Source organism: Strix aluco, chromosome 12, assembly GCF_031877795.1.
Source record: "Strix aluco isolate bStrAlu1 chromosome 12, bStrAlu1.hap1, whole genome shotgun sequence".
Classification (NCBI taxonomy): Eukaryota; Metazoa; Chordata; class Aves; order Strigiformes; family Strigidae; genus Strix; species Strix aluco.
This window is the reverse complement of record NC_133942.1, coordinates 15173345-15194946: the sequence shown is the minus strand read 5'-3', so window position 1 is coordinate 15194946 and position 21602 is coordinate 15173345. Positions and strand designations below refer to the sequence as shown.

The window sequence follows — 21602 nt, the reverse complement described above, 5'->3', positions numbered from 1 at the left end:
AGAAATTATTGTTTTAAAACATGAGTAAAAGTAAGTGTCCACTTAAAATGAGTTCTATTTACAGAAAAAAATAAATCCATTATTTCAGTACACTGAGGGCAGTGAGCCTTCAAATGTGAAGATGAGCACTCTTTCTTTGTGTCATATAATATGATAAATAATTGGGTCTGCTGGTGAAGAAAGACTGGCCAGAATGCATGGAAATGATCCATTTTCCTCAGGGAAAAAGCTACTTCTTCCAGCACTGAAAATTCAATGGACAGTGGCTGACAAACCAGTCTCTGGTTTCACAGGTATCAATTCCCCCCAGGGTTTCAGCAAATCTGTCTCAGCACATCCTAGGGATCATCTGAAAAGTGTGATTTGCAGTGTGCTCATGTACTCCCAGAAAGTCCACCCCGCATTAAGAGCATCTGATGCAATCTCCAGGAGCTGTCACAGCAGCACTGCCCCTGTTTCATTCCTGGGGAAGGAAGTGTCTTTCAGTGAACATGCCTGAACACCTGTGAGAACTCTGCTCCAAGAATGTGACCGAGGCTTGAGATATGGGGCTGCACACGGCGCCTTGAGCCATCCGTGGAGCACTAATCCAGGTGCAGTTCCAGCCTACGGTAACGAGCCGACAAAGCAGTGTCCCTGCCAAAATGCTGGGTGAAAATTAACTGTGGGGATGTGGATGATAGCTGGGAGAGCTGGTGAGAATGAGCTCTCATTTGAGTTCATTATGGCAACATCCATTCCCATGGCCAGTTTCCTTCATGCTTTGGCAACACTGTCTTCTGCAGGCACCTCTCTAATGGCTGGTGTCTGCAAACACCGTCCAGCAAGTCCCACCAAGCTTCCAAATGGCCTTACCTCCTCCACACTGCACGCTGCACCCTTCCCATCCGCTGTGCGTCCAGATGTACAAAGAATCCTGTTGCTTTTCTGGCTCACTTCTGTTTTCAGCAGTATAGTTTACAGGAATGGTGTATTCATAATGAATTCCATAATTCTGGTCATGAAATAACAGCACCTGGTTCAGCAGGAAAAGAAAGGCTGTTACAACACAGTGTACTGGGAAAGCCAACAGACTGCAGAGACAGTAATCCTGGAAATGCTGTCTCGGGCCAATATATCTAAAATAGAAGTACCTCGTGAAAGGCAACCAAATCTTCAACTAGAAACCTGAAATTACAGTGGTATTGGTAAAACGGCATCTGTGGGAGCAAAAACTGCTTATGATTTGTGAATATTTAAAACAGCCATGGAGATGTCTAAATCTGGAATTCGGTGCGTAACTTTGTTTAAACCTCAAATGTGATCAGCAGGTCACTGGCTATCTAAAGTGACATAGTAAGACAACACAAAGCACTAAATCAGCGGTTTTCATAGAACAACTATTTTAATGAGCATCTAGAGTTAAAAAGTCACTCCTCATACTTGTCCTACCCTTCTTTTCTAGAAAGCAAGTTGTCTCCAAGACTCATGCAGAGACTCAGGCTGATGGTTGGGGACCTTTGTAGAGAACAAGGAAGTTCTGGGTTAATACTGTGCTGTTTATGGATCATGGTCCTGGGCAGCCTGCTCTATGCCACCCTGCTTGAGCAGGGGGTTTGGTTGGGACAACCTCCAGAGGCCCCTTTCAACTTCAACCATTCTGTGATTCTGTGAGCTGCAGCATTTACTGTTGCATTTGAGTTGGGCTGCAGCAGTCTATAGTTTGAAGGCAGAAATGTTTATTAATACATTTGAAGGAACAAAGTGATCCTTCTCAAAGCAAAAACAACTGATGCAAAAAAAGTCATATGCCTCCTGGGAAACGTGGCACTCAAAGTGAGCATGACTATTCCTGCTGACAAGCTGTAGGAGCAGGATTTTATTGTCTCAGAAACCTGAGGATGACAAGAGTCATATCATACAGCTGCTGGCAACATATACATTTTCATACCCTGCATATTGCTAGAGGAAGGTGAAACCTACTTCCAGCAGCAGGCTTATTATTTCTCATGGAGTCACATGTGATGTCTCTAGTGTTATTACTCCAAAAGTCACTGACTGTTAACAAAGACAGAGGAACAGAGAAAAATGCTTATTTTTTCACCACAGGCAGATGACAGTTCTGGTCCTGTTTTGGTTTACATGTTGGGCTTCATTTGGTTCTCATTTTCACTGGCTTGAGTCAGAAGTGACCAGAAGATACCCAATGGAGTATGAGGTCCATGGAATCTGAGCTACTACACTGTTAACAAAGGCCATAGAAGTACTACTGTAATGCTGATGGTGTGGTTTTAGACTTACTCATACTTATTATCCCATAATAGCAGCATTAGACAGGTGAATTCTGCTGGCTCTTGTCACCTACTGAAATAGGAGTGGCACCTTATTAAACAAGATCATTTTAAGTAGGGCTATCATTAGTGAAGCAAGCAGCTACCCAATTAAAGAAAGCAAATTTGCAAATGCTATTTTCTCCCAACAACAATTGTTTCCCATTCAGATTTGCAGAAATCACTCCTACTTAACCAATAACCTCACTAAAGCTGCCATAAGTTCATTTAACCAAAAAAATAACCATATATGCTGAAAGAAAGGGTCCAGCTTGCAGTGCCACTGACATCCTGGAGGTCTGTGCAGTGAACACTGTGGGCCTACACAAAATCAGCACCCACGAGTTGCTCTGCACAGTGCATAACCCTGGGCAGAAAAGCCTCTTCCAGAAGATGTGGGGAACAAAGATATGGTTTTGCTTCAGCTACAGAGGGAGCCTTACTACCAGAACTGAGTATCAAGGTTGAAACTAGCCAGCCATCATTACAGTTTCTAAGAAAGATGAATGTTTTTTTTAAAAACACAATTCAAAATACAAGGCAGTCAGAGGCAGAGAACTCAAGTCTTGCTCTGGTTTTCTTTAAGTGAGTTAGATACAAACAGCTTGTTCTATAGAATTGATCGATCAGTCTTTTCTAAAGCATCTTTATGCTCTGGGAGTGTTTGGTTGTCCTCTGTTGCTGAGAGGAGGTCTAGCACAGGCCTAGTTACACAAACATTAATTTCTCCAAGAAATATAGTTACAGAAATGCACTTGGAGAAATGCCTCAAGTATTAAAAACCAGCTCCTAAAAAGAAATTCTTATTATCTCAATATGGGTGCAAGACTAGTGAATCTAAAGGCCCATATGAAACCAATTTCATGCAATTTCGTAGCCATATATAATTGGGGGGTGTGTGTGTATGTGTGTATAATTGGTTTCAAATGCAGGTCACAATGGACTGACTGAAGCTTCTGGCTCTTTGTCAGTCCAGTGTATTTCACCACTGTTTGAACAACAGTTTTCTATTTAGAGGTAACTGGTAACCATCCTGCCTTTCTTGTGTTGAAAGAATGAAACCTGCTACCCTGTATCAAGGAAAAGATTAATATCTGATTTGAAGAAAAGACTTCACGTGTGCTTTGTTTACAACTGGCAGTGATTTTAAGCCACATGTTTTTTTAATCGTCTGGTAACTTTTACTTTCCTCCTTTTTAATCATTTCTGGGGGGGAAGGTGAAGAAGGAAAATTTCCTCTGCTCATACCTGCTGAAAATGCCAGTCTGTATATGGACAGGATACTTGTGGAGAACCTCATAATCACTAGTTTCCTATGTTAGTTACCTACTCCTTAATGAAGGGGAAATGAGTATTTCTTTAAAAACAAAGCTCTACTGATGCTGAAGTTCACAAAATTGTGCTACCAGATTTTACTGCAGTACACCTCAACCAAGTAATGCCCTGGAAGGTCCCAAGAGCTGGCAGAGGAACCCTGCAGAGCATCTTCACAAACAGTACCTGTGCAATTCCTTTTTCTTACATGAGGTCAGGAAGACCTTGACAGTTCAAGATACTTTGTCAGAGACCTGGTTTCAGGAGGGGAATACTTGTGTTAAGGCTAAAGTCAAGCATAAGCTGATTTTTCTGATGATGAAGGCAGCTTCTCTATACACATCCTTTGTGCGGGCAGACCTTGAATTACATGGCTAAGTCAGGAAGGTGCTGGTGTGCCCAAACCTGCACCACTAATTCAGTAGTAACCTCTTTGAATCCAACTTTACACTGATCTGTATGTGAACCTGGTAAACTTACTCATATGTCTGAGAAAACAAAGACAAAACACCTCATGTTCCTATGCAGCATATTTTGACACAGGGAAAGTACTGGCGAAGTGGAGTATTATTATTATTTTTTGTGTGTGTGTGAAAAGTTTAAGCAACTTCTGAGCTTTTCAAACTGAGCCCTGAAATGCTGCACAATGAACACCAGCGAGCCAAAAAATTCAGGTGAGGAAAGGGAGAGACTTCTGATTTTTAGCAGCACTTACAGATAGTCTCCAGTGAACAAATGTGGCAAAAAGTCACAAGGAAAAGAAAAAGCACATAGAAAAATGTAATTGGATAAAAAAGTTACAGGAAACTGCATACATTAAAATACTCTATGTCTCCATGCAAACCTTTCTACAGAAACTGTAAAGCTTTCTGTAGACTTTCAACTAGCAACACATATATGAGACAGGCATTGTTACAGCTATCTTACAGATAGAAACATAAAGGTTACCACCAAATTTAAGGGACTGACCCACGAGTCACCCCATCACCCATTAGTGACAGGACTGGGACTACAACCCTGTTCTCACCCCTGTGGACTTCTCACTCATGTTCTCATAAAGCAGCTGTATGACTGTTTATAAAATGACATGCCTGGTTAACAGAAGGACTATGTTGTACATTAGGAAAAACTTTCAAGAACACCTTAAAATACATAAAATTGAAAAATATATATAAAGAAATATAAAGAAAACAAGGAACATTTCTGTGTGTAACTAAGTCACTACAGAGGGTCAAATTCATACGTAGCATCTGTACATGCCAAATCTGCATCTCTTCTCTTAGAGGAACAGTGTATTTAAATACAGAATACTTTCTGGCATAAGCTGAGAAGATATTTTGGCAAATATCCTTTCATGTGTGTGAGCAGGTATGTCCATGAAATAAAGAAGGTCCCTGGAAACCTACATCCTCTAGAATGGACCTATCACATTGTGACACATTACAGGAGTATCCTGTACTGGACATGAGCTTACTGGGACAATGCATGTTCTCCCAGAATACAGCATAATTTATGGGTTTCTCCAGCCCTTGCAATGCCACAAAAGAATGCAAAGAGGCACTACAGCATACCTTTAAGAAACTCTGGTGAGGAAGCAAACAATCAAAATTTAACTTTCAGCTAGGATATAAACCCTTTAGGTTGCATCACTTAAGAAACACAAACAAAGGATATAAAGTTACCATCAAGTGCAGTGGTATTTTAGTTGGTCCTTTGGCAGAGATTTTCTCCCACAGACCCCTTCGCACGTACCGGACAGTAGTGCCTGCGATCTGAAACTCACCAGGAAGCTCAATTTTCCAGTCGCTGTTAATGGATCTCTTACTGGAATCTTTTAAAGCTGAAATGAATCAAACAGCATGGAATGAAATGTAAGCAAATTTGTAATTACAATATAGACTATTGAGCTTCTGCCTCAGCCCACCTGAAGTACAAGATGCAGTAGCCTTGTAACGGACACGAGTTTAAAGCAAAAAAAAGTATACTTTTAGCTGACTCGTCATAATGTTTCTAACTTGGTCATATTCTGTACTTCAGTTGATGAAGGCATTTCTAATTTATTAACATTGCTATTAAGTAACAATAATGTCATATAAACTTGTCTTGCTAAGGTTTTACTACCTAAAATTATTATGTTCTGCTTTCCAAATAAGCAATGTTCTCCAGTTTCAAAACTTCGAGACATTCTCTGTGCCATTCCACTGCGAGAAAATTTAACAGGAAGAAAAAGAGTGTGCAGAAGGAGTTACAAAGGAAATAAAAGGAAGAAAAGATAACTACACACTGTCCTTGGAAAACATATGACTGGTTTAGGGCTAAATGCAGAACTCTTCCACAGTTTGACCTATTTCAGGATGTGTCCAAAACCCACACATACTCATGGCATATTGTTGAATTCAGTTACATATACAGCTCTGCTTTTGCAAAGGAAAGCTCGTACAACTGAAATGTTTTTCTTTGATTTTCCATGAAGAGAGATTTAATTTGGAATTGAAGGTAATACTAAAATACTACAGCACTGTGTTCACAAGCAAGAACCACAAAGTAGAAGTGACTGACTAGGAAAGCCCAAAATTTACTAGCCCATGGTCCTTATCCAAGCTGAGCAGAGTGCAGATTGTAAACAGAAAGCATAATTAGAGAACAATCAGTTAGAGCCATAATTCTTCCTGGAATAATCTCAGCATTATTTGTCAAAGCTTACATGGGAAACATGTAGACATGTATGTAAAATGAACATGCTTGGAATATCTGGTATATTGGAAATTAAGACCTAGATCACTTAATGGATTATTCTCAAATCTAACTATTTAGATTTTAATCTTATAAAAATGGATGGTACCATAAATTCAGACACATATACCAAATTGGCAGACAAGATGTAAGAATCTTATATCACAGAGTAGCTGCTTGAGTATCACCTGAAGATACTTCTGGTGAAACACATACTTGCAGTGTTATACTCTTACAGCTATTAAAACTGGTACTTGGGGTGAAATAGTATGAGAGCACCAGTGGCTGTAAACCAAAGTCTGGTTTGCATAGGCCAGATCTGTACATTTTTATGTAGACTGCCCATCCTGAGACTGACTAAAGTCTGGCAGCAGCTGGGTTCAGAGATTCTCATTCAGACAGTATATAAGAAAACCTATTCTGATCTTCAAGCATTAACATAAAATTCATAGATCATTTATCTCTAAACTCTTCTTCCAAATGTAGCAAGAAAACTCTGCGGGTTTGTTTTTTTGTTTGTTTGGTTGGGATTTTTTTTGTTTTGGTTTGTTTTTTTTAGTTTCCAAGCAGAACCAGCTTTTGGAACTGTATTTTCCTAAACTTTCCTTGAGACAAAGATCAATCAAACCCTGAGTTGATACACATGTAAAGATTTGCAAGTGCATAGTAAAGCTGTTGCTGAGTTTGTGTGTGCTCCATAATGCAAACATTGAACAAGTTAACATGTGGCTGTCACAGCCGTAAAGAGAAGTCAAGTTACAAAGCAGAGACTGCTCAGTGGACAGAACATGAACTTGGCACATCAGCTTAATACGCCCTTGTGCTCAAGCCTGGAGGGCAGAATATTTCAACCTTCAAGCACTAGCTACAGGCATAATTTAGAGTGGCCTCTAGGTTGTTCTGAATAACTCCAGAGGCTTTTTTGCAAGTTAAAAAACTGGACAGACATTATAAAGCTCCAGCATCAGAAATAAGCTGAGCTTATGGTCAGGATACTTTCTGATATCTTCTTTGCTCTCAAAAGGCAGAAGCAGGTGAGATACTATCTACCACTGGGTTTGATGGAAACAAGGCCATAAATAAAAAACATCAGCAAGCAAGGAACAGCCTTCCACTGCCACCCTCCTTTTGGAGTCCGTGAGTTGGACACACATGCGTAAGGCCAGGAGCTGTAGGATCATGTCTGTCCTGCCAGGAAGTGCCTCTATGTGTCAGTAAGGACAATGTAGAAAGCTCTACTGCAGAAGGAAGCCCTGTAAGATGAATATCGAGAAGAAAAGATACTTGGGAGTAACATGTCCTTTCTTCCAGCATAACCTATTGCATCAGGATCACTGATATCCCTCAAACACTGAAAAACAACTCCAGTCATAAGGACATCACATTGCTGTTGACTTGTCAGTGCAAGTTGATTTAGAGGTTTACGTCTTTTCTATGTTAGAACGGAAGCACAGTTATCCAGATGTTGGTGTGATGCACTGAGGGAAGAGAAAATTGGCAGACCCTGTTCTGACGGAGAGAAAAAGTCCCAGGCCCCTTTGTGGAGATCCATGCACCGTGATCAAATTTGCCCTGACATTAGACAGACAGACAGAATAGCCTGTGTGTTACTGGGCTTCCCTAGTTCAAGGTTAACTGTGTCTTTTGGCTAAGCCTGTAACAAGATGTTTTCTTAACCTCCAGTATTTCATGCCTATTTTATTCTCTTCCAGAGAAGAACGCAACCTTGGCTTTCACTTAACTAAGTGTGTTGCAAGAAGATAAGAGGAGCTGACTTAAAGCCTTTTCAAGTCAATAGGAAAATCTCCCATTGTCATCCCTTTGGATCAAGGCCCCATAGCCAGCAAACCCTTCTAGGTGTGCTTAGGCTATATATAATTGCCCAATATGCTTAGGAGAAAAGGAATTGGATTTCTTGTCAACTGCACAACACAGCTGACTTACTTGTCAGTTGGGTCTAATTTACTGTGGGAGTGTTTGTAGTGATACTGGGTTATTCTACATAGACTCTCCTTTTATTCTAGCTGGCCATGCCTAACACCTTTTATATAGCTATTACAATGAAGGTTCCTTCAAGAAATGAGGGACCAGTTCACCCCTTCTTCAAATGAGGTTTGAGAGGAAGGAAATCCTGTTGGTTTTCTCTTTGGGGGTTTCCTGAAAAACTGTTTTTTTATTTGGCTCAACAGGACAAGTGCCTGGCTCCACAGATCACAGAGGGTCTGCCAAAAGTAAAAGGAGATACCTGAAGTGATTCCAGCACAGGGCACCATCTCACAGTGGAAACCTATTTTTAGACTATTCCATGTACAGTGCACAGACATGTTCCCAGGCACCTGCAAACCTCTATGTTGTTAAAATGGTCCCTAGTATATCTTATGGCCCAGGTCAACTTGAAGTCTCCCAAACAACTCCTAGAGTGGGTCAGGATCCAGGACTATCCAGGGTCCCTTCTCAATAAGCAGTACTCAGGCAGCCCCCCCTTCACTGGGGGCTGAGGGTCCATACACAAGATGCTCCAGGACCGCTGGCCTCAGCATCCAGGAATATTTCAGGGCACGTTCAATTTACTGACTGAGCATCGTTTGTAGTGTCTAACTTCTGCAGAAGTCTGGAGCAGGTGGAGGTCACAATGTCCTCTGCATCTGTGTGTGCCTTTCTGAGGATCTGCATGCTGGGGAGTTACTGGAGAAAGGTGGAATATCTTTCTGTCCTGCTGCACACAACCCTCCTGACAGCTCTCGTGGTCCCATTAAAGGCTCCAAAATCAGGGTGAAGGTAAACTGCAGGTATGGTTTCCCCAGGAGGAGTGGGAGGTATGTGGGGGAATGTTTTTTCTGAGGAAAGTTCTCTGGCACACAGACTAGGCGTATGATGATGTCCTGGTATTTGTACGCTACAGCAATATAACTCTTGTCTGCGGCTTACTTCTCTTTCTGCTTTGTTCCTCGATTTACAAAGTACCTTCTGCAAACTTCAGACAAAATTTTGAAGCAGGATTGCTTTCCTCTGCCAAAGCCTAGCGGCTTCCAGGCAGATCAAAGCAGCCATCACACTGGCCTTGAGGAGCTGTGAACATGACTAATCAAAGCTGTGGATGAGACAGACCTATCTCCATGCAGCATGGCTGACTAGGAAAGATATCACGGCACATGCTCAAAACAGTGTATAAGAGCTTGAATGACTATAACTGTGCTTTGGTTCCAGCTCACCATCAAAGGAAGATAGCTTGCTGATGAAAGACAAAATGTTTAAACTTTGTGGACCTCTTTTCTGAGAAAGGTTTGATTTTGATTGCTGCAGGCACCGCTCCCTTAGTGATTGAGGAGATGGAGAGTTTGGAAATGGCCCTGTTCCCAAAGGTGCTTGTTGAGGATTGCAGGAATTGCACTGGAGACTCAGCAGAGTATTTGGGCCACAATGTTTTCACCACTGTTTGTCTTCATTGCATGCAAGTGCCCCATCAGTAGAGATCAGTGCTGCAGCTATAAAAGCTCCATGTCTCTTAGACAGAGAGTACTGCTTTCTCCAGTGGCTTTTGTCACACACAATTATTGCAGGCCTGGCTCTGCCTAGCCCCAGAGGTGATATTTGCTCTTACTGAATGCTGTGCTTTTCATCCAAGCATTGCAGAAGCACTTTGCAAGACAGCGAGTATCTTTACCTCCATTTTAGGGAATAACATGCAACAAAGAACACTTGCCAAACCTTCCTGAGGGCTCAGTGGCAGAAGCTGAGGAGACCAGCATATACACAGTCTTCTCTAACAAAACCTGTCTGACTGTGGTGGAAAAGCCGAAACAGGAAAGCAGTTGTGAGCCCTGTGTGCCAAGCAGTCCTCACTGATTTAAGCTAGCACCCACAGGATTTATTCTGCCTTGGACAGCTGGCTGTAGTTCTCCTGGGACCCTATGCCTCAAATAGGGTAGTGAAGCAGAGTTCTTTCTCTTCTCCCCACTGTGAGTGTATTTAGGCAGTAGCAAGAATCCACTGTTACATCTCCAACCTTCTTCTGGCTCAAAGTTGTACAGTAGAAGAGCAAAAGAAAAAGGAACCCCAGCAACAACCCGTAACTTCTTTTTCTCTTGTTGGCTAGAAGACAGGAACTGACCAACCTATTTCTAAACCTGGCATCTAGTCAGATCTTTATTTCCACCTTGGGTCCCTCCAGCTTGCTTCCCAGCCTGTGGACACAAACTGCCGAGGCATTTCCTGTTCAAGGTGGTTTTTAAGTGTTACAGCCAGCCAAGGTAGCCAGCGTGGCTTGCCCGTAGGTGGAGGGAAATTCTTCAGGCGCTGCTCCCAGCACATGGAATAATGATTCCAAATTATGCTGGACTCATTTCCAAAGTGCTGTACCCGGTTCTGAGTGGAAATAGGACCTGATTGGACTCAACTTTGTCAGTGTAATAGAAATAGAAAAACCTTCGATATTCAGACGTGGATTTACAATGCAATATGAGGCCTATCAGAGTGATTGGATTTTGTTTTCTTGGTCATCTTCTTGGTCCTATTGGAACACTCCTGCTGCTACTCTTCAACTTAGGTTAGGAGGACACTGAGTATCTTTTCTTTGTGTCCAGTGTTCCTTGAAAGAGAAAACTCTGGAAAGCTTAGAGAAGTTCTCCAGGCTCCTGACCATGAACCAAAGAGCTAAAAGCATTCAGAAACTTTAAGTTAGCCAGATTTTTATCTATCTTTATGTGATGCACACAAGGTCAGGTCTTGCTCTCAAACATATGCAATCCTAATCTTCACCACGCAGTGGGGAAATATCTGCTTTAGTTAAGGTTACGTGGTCACAATGAAGGGCAGTCGTTAGCTCCACATAAGACTCTCAGTGCTGCAGTTATCTGCCAAAGACCAAGCCCCGGACAAATACCCTGTGCAAATTCCACCAAGACAAACAGAAAGGCTGGCTTCCAGAAGGCAGAGTATTTGCAAAACCCAAGGAAACACTGGGTCTCATTGTTCCACCAGTGCTTTGCTATGTCAAACATCTTACGTGTAGGCGTAATCCTCTCCCAGCAAGTTGGCTGCAGCGTAAGTGGAAATAGTAGCAGTAGTGATATGTGCTTCCTACCAAGAAATGGCACAAACACCAATGCTTTTGACCTAAGGGCAGCTGAATGACATGATTTGCCCTCTTTTCTCCCCCCTGAATCTAGAATGAAAGCCAGAGAACTAAAGCATCTTTCCTAGTGATATTGCTAACTTTGGTAGCACCTTAAGACAGAAAGCCAACGGCACTAGATCTGAAATCCTAAAACACAATCACTATGTAAACGCTTTCAGTGACATCCTATATCCCAGTACTGGATATTAACATCTCCTTTTGGCTGTGAAGATGGAGGACTATAAGTAAAAGACATGGAAATCAGAAACCAAGGGTCCTAGTCTGAGCTTTGCTACTGACTCCCTGCATAGTCGTGAGCAAGTTGCAACACCTCTGTTTTCTCTTCCGCAAAACAGAGAGCAACAAGCTTTGTAATCCTCTCAGAGTTCCTACCACAGGCTTGATACACCTCTGGAAGCAATTCCCTCTTTCAGAGTGCTTTTCTATCCTAAAACCTTGCAGTGTTTCCACTCTAAGAATCTCACTTTGGGAGAACCAGAACATGCATAAGTGAAAACAGTGCCTAATACTTCCCAAGTTAAGGGACAGCTGGAACATGCATCTGTTCCAACCACTGCAATGAGAATATCAGCATGTGGAAGGGCTGAAACACTGTTTGATATGGAATGACAAAAATCATGTGTTAATGAGCTCATCAACAGCAAGAAGAGCTTGGATTTTGACAATGCAGGGACCTATAAGCTGCAAAAGTTCACTGAACAAAGGAGGAAGTTTGGAATTTTCTCTTATCCTTTTGTTTTCCCACACAGCGTAAAGAACTTCAGAGAGACAGAAGAATTCCCCCATTTATGCATGGCCATGCAGCTCTGAGTGTGCAAAGGATGTTTCAATGTGCTGCGTGTTCTTTCGGGCCTTGGACGATTTTCCTTCAACTCCCTGCTCTGCCACAGGCTTCCTGTGTGAATTCAGGGCACTGGGGCATTAGCATTTCTGTGACTTGCTCTCCCTAGAAGTAGATGGGAGATAAAGCCCTTCATCTCTTGCATAGTAATGACACAAAAAGAAACACCCCTAACATTGGAGAGAAGAGGCAGAAGACCAGACTGACAGATGTATGTGGTAGCTGACCAGTTGCATCTTACAAATGCCCTTTCAGTCTTTGCTGGACAGCAAGTTTGTTGACAGACATTGCCCTACCACAGCCTCACATACGAATCTGACCCATCACCCACATCTAAAACTTTGTTTCTAGCAGGGAAAAGAGGAGAGGAAGCCTGTTCTCCTCAAAAGGAACACAGAAGTAGAAATGAGAAGAGGATTAAACAAATTGTTTGGCCTGAGAAAATAGAGGCAAGTGGACTAGAGGCTTCAGCTAGCCCATCTCAGAGTGAAGGATCAGGTCTTGGGTACAGCATCAAGTGAAAACCTGCTGCTGCAGGAAATGGCACAGGCACCTCACAGTCAGGTTATTGAGGGGTATCAGCTGCCCTGTCCTGCCTCTGCTTCAGTCTGAGCTGGGCACCTTCCTATCTGTATCTCTGTCATTCCTTTCTCTAAATGCGCTGTTCTCTTTTCCCCTCCCTCCCAAAATGTTGCATGCTCCTGGCAGCTATGTTCAACCCACTGCCAAGTTCTGTTCAGGAACTCTTCTGCCTGTATAGAAGTATTCTCTGGTCCTTTCAGGTTGCACAGGGCCCGTAAGTGTCACATACTATCACATCAAGCAAACATCATAAAACCAAGCCACGAAAGCAGAGAGAGATTGCAGCAAGAATGAAATCAACAAACGTATCATCTTACAGGTCATTTACAGAGGGGTCATTTTAACAGAAAACAGAGCTGAGTTTTGAATCAAAACGTTTTTTTCTTTTGTCTTTTTACCCAGAAAACTGTGAGCAGGTTTATCCTCAACCACTCTGATCCGCCGGGCACCTGCAGGGATCACAGCTGCTTCGATGTAACCTATGGCAAAAAAAAAAGGAGATGGATGAGAGCATGCCACAGCCAGCCAGCGGCAGAAATCATCCAGTATCTCACCATGAAAAAATCAACTCCTGTCCAGGTTGGGGAATGGGTGGGAAACACTTCAGATGAGATCCCTGTATTGGCAGCCAAGTTCCACTGCTGTGACATGCCATGGTTATGACTAACATTTCAGCCTGAGAAGAGGGAGAGAAATGCACGTGTGCTGCTTAATTGTGACTTAAGGCTTGTGCTTGGGCCTAATTAGATTTTCTCCCTTCGAATCACCCTGTCTCTCCTGCGGTACTGGCAGGGATACATGAGGACTGTTCCTGAGAGGATGCAAAGTGTCACTGTCAGGAGCAACACTGCACATCACAGAACAGACATCTGTGACTTGAAATGAAGTTTCCAGTAGATACTCCTGCTTTCCCCTCTGAAAAAAGCCTTGCTCAAGGCTGTGATTAGTATCAGAAAGGATTCACCTCCACAAAACATTTTGATGATGCTAGAACTAAACAGCAGGAATTAGTGGGACAAGCAGGGGGAAAAAATGTTTTCTCACTTACACTTCAGCTTTACACAAAAGTTCTGGAGGATATAATGGTCACGGTCTCCTTGCATCGGGCTGCTAAACAGAATTCCACAGCTCAGATTTAATGCAACAACAGAGCTGAAAGTTTCTCAAGGACTGACCACCAGTCACCTGTAAACACTGCCAGCAGACACACATGCCAAATTAGACCATCTGAGCATTTGACATGGTAGAGAAGTTTTTACAGCACCCCATCATATTTTTATAGAATTCTCTTGGTTTTTATCTTTCTGAAACTCCCTTGGCCTTTTCATGCTTCCTTTAACAACCAGCAATATGACACAATTATACCACTTTTGACTAACAGAATTACAGTAAGAATAATTAGGAGCTACGAGGAAATGTAGCCTATTTTCCCCCACCATGGAGCCATGTGGAGTTACGGACTTGTTCCATGGGGTGGAAGAGGTGCCTTTAAACTATAAAACTGAGGAACATTAAGGCCCATTTCAAAGGTCTGGGAGCCAGGCAGAGTTTTTCCACTGGCTTCATTGGACTTTGAATCAGGCCCTTGTAAATGACACTAATCTCATCACAACCATGACTTGATTCCTTCTAATTGGCCACCCAGTTTACTTTGCAGTGTATAACTTGGCACCTCTTTTGGGTTATTGCTCTCCCCTTTCTTGTAGATGTTAAGTAGCTTATCCTGTATGTTCCCTCATGCCCTTTTTTGCTTTAAAGGCTGTGTGAAACCGTTCTGTGTCAGCCCTGCCTTTATGGAAATTGTGGGCAGTCTAGAGTAATGGGTTGGAGAAGCGCTGGCATGAGGAGCAGTGACTCCTCTAGCATTCAGCAATGTTTGGGGAGCTATTTTAGGGACAAGTGCAGCTGAATGGCCATGCTTCTGCTACGCTGATACAGGGGGGCCTCAAAGGAGGATACTGACAGCCTTGTGCATCCCAGGACTAAGTGATTCTCTTACCACTATGACATGGAGTGAGACAGATGGGGATTTTGAATCTCAAACTGCGGATTCACTTCTACCTGTCTGAACCAGCAGAGTGGCCAGCCCTTTTGCTGTGCTATGAATAAGGCTGGAGCTCTGGGATTTCATGAGGTGCGTTGGGTGGATAGCTGATTTGGGCCAGATACACTCCCTCTCTCCCTGATCATTGTATCTGACTTTCCATTTGACCCTTCAGCTTAGTTCTTTTTGCACTTGTTCCCCCTTACTTCTCCCACACTCAGGATATTTCAGAAACAGTCAGTCATCCCTTGCAGAAAAAATAGAAAGAGGGACAGCAGAGCTGCAAACCATGTCTGTGTACAGAAGCCAGAGCAGCGGCTCTCCCATCTGCTATTACAGAGTGGGTTTCACTGGGAAAAAATCATTACTTCCAGGGTCAATTTTTTTAAGGCAATACTGAAATCTGTTCTGAAATCTGTTCTGAAATCAGAGCAAACAGATGTTGCATTTTATTCAAAACATTGAATAAAATTCAGGAAGTTTTTTCAGGAAGAAAAGCCAGGAGTTGGTTTTTCATCAGCTGAGATACCAAATTACAGTCAAAACAGAGTGTTTCAGAAATCAACCATCCTCACTGCACCCCATGCATCTGCATATAAACCCAACCGACAGTTACCACCAGACGTGAGCACACAGCAAAGGTGTGATTAATGACAGTCCATCACGGGGAAACAGGCCCTGTGACACACCTGAACACCCCTGTTAGGAAGCCAGTTTGGAACATGCCCAAGTTTCAGGTAATTTTACATACCTACAGAGGGACTATTTACTTATTTGTTTTTTAAATCACAATGCCGATACAAATGCCTAGAGCTAAATCATGCAGAGGTTGGATACAAAGTTACACTGAATTTAGTGGAAAGCCAGTCACTAACTTCAGTGAACTTTGGATCCGTCCCTGACCTAGCTGCAGCCAGGAGTGTGTCATACTGCTTCAGAGGTGAGTGAGCTGTGCTTGAGGTTCAGCTAGTGCCATAAATACACTCTCATTTCATCACTGTGCCATGAGAGAAACACCACGTGGAAAAGCTGACTTTTATGTTACTTTTTACAATAGTAAATAGTGGAGTGTAAGCTATTAATAGCGTATTAGTTCTGGAGACTGTTTAGTTTGGTCTTATACCAGATTTTTCTTCTCATATAATTTCTAATCCTGATTGATGGCTTTGGGAGGTTGCATTCACAGCTCCTGAATAAGAAGAAACATAATGTACTAACCCACCAAGATCATGTGGCACAAACCTGACTGCTGACCTTTACTCTTCTGTTAGTGAACTGTGAACCACTTTGCAGTTGTATGGATCTGACCTGTCCTTTCAGAGATGAAGCAGAATTCTTGGGCATGTCCCACTGGGACCATCTTGAGACTCTCATTCATTATTCCCAGCAACATTGTGTGAGTTAGTGGTCAAATCCTATTGCAAACATACTATATAACATCCATGCAAATTTGCCACAAGTACAAACTCAGGTCACTACCACCACTCCAGTCTGGTCCTTAGAGCTAATGCGAGGCTTTTGGTCACAGAATATTCCTGATCTTTGAGTTAACTGCACCAGAAAACACCTCCATTGTTTTTCAGGCACATTTTATTAAGCAAACTGTAACTGCAGATTGCCAGAAAGATTATCAAGTGTCAGCTAGTAAGACACTAAGTCTCAGAGTTGGCCCTGAGTCAAGGACTCTCAAAGATCTGTTAGGTCTTAACATAATTGTCTGCAATGCAGGGGTTTGCAAGGTTGGGCTTAAAGTTCTGCTTTAAATGAGGAACTGGTTAAAGACTGATGAGATTTGGCAACTATCAGGCAGTATTTCTAGTAATTTCACCCATAAATCAGCCTGTTAAGATGAAGCTTTGAAAGTACAACAGGAGAACTTCATTATTTGATAATTTATAGTGCTGTATGTAGTATACTCCACCTTGGGAACAGTTACTTTGGCACGCACCAATCTTTCTGGATAATCTGCATTACATCAGTGTCTCAGGAATGTAAGACTGTGATTGAAGCAAATCCTAGATACAAATTATATGGTGTAACTCGTATTAGGAGAGACACCAGAACAAAGAGGTGGCTTTGTCATCAAGGAGATTAATATGTGAACAGTGGCTACTGTATCTTCATTTAAATGCTGGAGAGATTTGCAAGAGGAAAGCAGCTCACACAGGAAAATCCATTGTTAGCCATTGTTATTATTCCCAGAAAGAACAGAAAGTTTAGTGTGATTTTCAGAACGTCACTGATCTACTACAAAACTGTTCTCCTGGTTCACATTGCAGTGAAAGACAGACTCCAAGGTAAAGGAAAAATTATCCCATGGCTGAAAGTACTAATCTCTGGGCAGTGTACCTTATCCCTGTACACACATGAAAATTAGGTGTGAGAAAGTCAACAGTGCTCATCCCATTAGCAAACTTCCCAAAAGTGCTTTGAACAAAGATCTTGGGGTAGAAGCCAAGGAAATCAGACTGCCCTGCCTACCTGCTGGTCATGGCCAGCACAGCTTCCGTAATATTTTAGGGATAAGCACCAGTTGGGCATCTGTTTCCATGACCACCTTGCATCTTTTGCTGAGTGCTAGTCATTGCAGTGGAGTGGAAATACATGGTAACTACATGTCCGTTTTCTGAATAGTTGTGCTGATTCGCACTTGCTGTTAGCTTGAGAGTAGTTCCTCCATCGGCACCTGTCCACTTCCAGCCATGGGATAGCTCATTTGGAAGAAAATCATTTCACTGGAGAGCCATGGATAGATTTCAAAGCCTCCTACTATTGCTGTGAAGCTGTTTGCCGGGATTTCTAACTTGCATGTTCTGCTTAAACCCTTGTAAGACATCCCAGAGTTAGCCCTAGGGCTCTATTTTCTCATCCTTTAGATGTACACCCTTCAGAGAAAAAAGAGTTTCTTGTGCTGGCTAAGGATGCTCCTAGCCAGCGCTACAGCACTACCGTTCAAATATCCTTTCTTTCTTTTAAATATGTCCTGGAAAAGTAGTGTACACAATAAAAAGCTTGTTTTTCCACCATCCTAAAACGAAAAATTGCTAGCAAAGATACACTCTTCATTTCCCCAAATGATACGACTGGCATATCTCACCCTAGTTTGTTCTGCCATTAAAAAAATCCAAATGTCTGTGGTCCTTCTTTTGGATCACAAGCAAAGGCCAGCAATGAAAATAAATCAACTACCCAACAGACCCAGCCAAAGAGCTGTCCTTTATTTCCAGGTCCCCTGTACAGTGGCAGGGAGACAGAGACAGACTTCAGAACAAGTCTGTGTTTGTTTTTGAAAAATTATTTTGTAGAAATAGGTACGGGGCGCTCTGCCAGTCAAAAGTAAACCTCAGTCTAAACAGTGCATTCAGTTGGCCTACTGAAGACAGCCAGCTGCACACAAGTGTATGTGATGTTTAGCATCACAAATAAAGGCTTCTGACCTCCTTCCCAAAGGACAAATGGAATCCACTGCCAGCTGGATCACCCTGGATCACAGGTGGCAAGATCTGAACTGCTGGACCTCCTATAAGGCACTTTGAATGTTCCACCATTGTGCCCCACCAGAGTGGCAGACACTTATCTGTGCCATTAAGGTTGGAAAAAAAAGAAATAGGCCTGGTTCTTTTTACTTGGTTAATGAAAATTTGGCTTGCTTTCATGCAGACAGATTTTCTAAAAGGAAAGGATATCTTGATATCTTTGACAAACCAGGCTAAATAGTAAAAGGACTTGAAGTTTATCCATGGCTTTTGATACCAAACTCGCCATCTAATCCAACCAAAAGAAGACAAAGAACCAACACCAAAGGATGTCACCAACACCCACTGACACTGCAAACAGCATTCAAGTATCTTACACGAGAAACACTTGGGAACAGCCTTTGCCTTTGCCATCACACATGTGGAAACCTTCTTACAATGACTATTGGTTACTAAGAAACAGAAAGGAGTTGGCACGGATTTAGTTCAGTTTACAGGGCTTGACAACATAATTTGCAATCACAGGATTTATAGGGCCCAATCCTGCAGTCAACAGAGTCCCATGTGCAGAGCAGCTAAGGATCTGGCCCAAAGGTTGCAGCTGCAATTCCCAAAACAGATACCACTGCAAAACAATTAATATCTTCATGTTTGAAGTCTATTCTCTTCTGAAATAATAAATCAGCATACTTGACTCACTGTGTTGGCCTAGACTTGGATCGTAACAAGTTTGTGGGGATTTGCCACTGACCTGTGCAATCTGTTACACATCCAAACCCTGAATCTGTTACTGTAGTCATATTGTGTATTCTCCTTTGCCCCAACTTCTGACAGATTTTTGTACATTTTTGCTTAAATGTCAATTTAAAGAAAAAAAGCCAATTTTTTTCTTGAGTAACCTCATGTTCACTTGTGATAACTCAGACCCAACTCTGGAGCTTTGCCTACTTCATGAGATTCAGTAAGTTAACCTGAGGACCTGATTCTGCAAAACAGCAGTATATGAATAAAAACTGATGGGAGTAACTCACAATGCATAAAATGTTTGTAGAATCAGGGCTGGGAACGAAAGTGAAACCAACAAGTCTGTTTTCAGTGTCTAACATAGAAGAAATCCAAAAGCAGGAAAACATGAACAGTGAACAATTGAAAGACTGTAAATATTCTTTCCATTTTCATAGGCTAGGATGCTCATTAAAAGAGCATAATTTAGGAAAATAAAAAGCAAAGATGATTTTCAGCCTGGAAGAAGATTGTTTGGCATATCATGGATATCACTTTTTAAAACTATTCTCACATAAAATTTAATTCCCTTTAAAATTAATAAATTAAAACACCTAATAAATGTTTATGAGATTATAATTGTAAAAACAATTATCCTATAGATTATGTAGGATGGGTAAAGCTGGAAACATTGCATTGACAAAGCAACATTTTGACAGATTTGCGCTTCTGAGATGATTAGCAAAGAATAAGGATCAATAAATGCTTGAACACTGACCACAATTCAGTCAGCCATCTCTTCTTATTAGGTTACAGGGCGCTGGGGGTGAAAGCCTCCTGTAGTGTCCTGGCAGCCAGACAACCAGTTAAGACTGAAACTGTTCTGTTCCTACAGTCTTGTAAAGTTATCACCCTCAAGCAGTCTGTCTAGTTGGAAACGGGTGCAACCTCCTGGCAGTGACCCAGAAATTTCTTACTTATCTGCACAAGATGTTTTGTAGCCTCATTGGAAAAGATAAAAGATAGTTACTTTTCAGGAGCAATTAAGAAGTTCACGAACAGCTACAAAATCCGCTATAGAAATGGAGAATAGTTTTTTTCAAGGGAAATGAGAAACTTTTCCCACCATTTGCATCAAATGCAAATGCCTTGACGTAAGTAGGTAGAAAATAACTGGGACAAAAGAGTTGAAGGCAGTAATGCAGGAAATCATTCAACAGGTTGGCCTAGCAATGCAACAGCACAAATGTGCTCCAGAAAGATGGGGTGCTGGTGGGAAATCCTACCTGCATCTCAGAGGAAGTGACAGATCACAGCTGGCTCCACAGATAAGGAGGAGGAGGGTGCAGAGGAAGAGGTCAATAAGCAAAATCGCAGCCTCAGACTTCAGTGCTGAGACCTTGATTAAAGGAAGCTGCTAAGCACTGGTGTGGCTTTAGTGCTCTAGTAACTAAACAGAATTGAAGTGTGTGCTTAAAGGGAATCTTTGTGTCATTCAGTCCTGGAGTAGCATGTGTTGAAGGTATTTCTCCATACAGAAATAGCAATTCTGTATTCACTAAATGTGAAATAATTCTGTCTGGACAATTCCCTTCTCTTGGAGCAGCTTGCAGTTCCTGAATCTGTCTTTCCCTCCCTTTGCCTGATTAGGATGTGTGATAACAGGTTTCTCAGAAGCGCAATACAGAAACTCTGGAACAAAGACTAATTCAAACACCAAGCTGTATATACCTTAATGTTTAACAAGAGAGGGGAAGGTCTTAACTCTGACTGGAAGCTCTTGTATCCTATACTGGATATTATTGATGGCAGAGAATCAATAAAAATATTCAGAGAGGAATGCTCTTTCATTTGGTTGAGATATCCTGATTATAACATGAATCATCTGCAACACGCAACATGCATCATTCTGAGCTCTCGAAGAGCTCAAAGATGGTGCTGAAATCAGACTTCCCTCCCACTGGGAAAGATACTGTGATTTTGTCTCTTTAAAATCAACAGCACTGGTAGTATTCAAAATGAGAAACACAACTTCATTCTGAATTTCAGACAGAGGCAATGGCTGGTATCTGGGCAACTGACTAAGAAGCAGACAGAACACCACATTTGAATTGAGTTGGGTTTTGGTTTGTGTTTCTTATGTGTTTACTAGAGCAGATGAGTCCAACACTATCCAAGAAGAGCTATAACTATCACTCTTTAAGTCTCCTCAAGCAGTTAAGAGAACCCCCACTCCACTACAATGCTGCTGAGGGTTACTCACCCATCCCCTTGGTGTGGTTGAAGTCGCCTTTCACCACTTTACAGGTTTTGCCATCACCACTGCAGATTCCACAACGATCCTCTTTGGCAGCTGAGCCAATGATTCCATCGCAGCCAATTTTCTAATGACAACAACCAGAGGTCCCCATTACTTCGTTTGCAAGGTTAAAGTATCTCTAAA

General features: G+C 42.0%; 1 protein-coding gene across 1 annotated transcript in view; it reads right to left on the bottom strand.

The window, feature by feature from the left end:
• ADAMTS17 (ADAM metallopeptidase with thrombospondin type 1 motif 17) overlaps positions 1 to 21602 on the bottom strand; it is a 193505-nt gene that overhangs the window by 39273 nt on the left and 132630 nt on the right. Inside the window, exons 15-17 of the mRNA XM_074837324.1 lie at positions 21423 to 21543; positions 5306 to 5463; positions 856 to 1015 (exon numbers count right to left, since the gene is read on the bottom strand). Of these exons, the coding sequence (XP_074693425.1) occupies positions 856 to 1015; positions 5306 to 5463; positions 21423 to 21543 (439 nt within the window). The remainder of the gene's footprint in view (positions 1 to 855; positions 1016 to 5305; positions 5464 to 21422; positions 21544 to 21602) is intronic.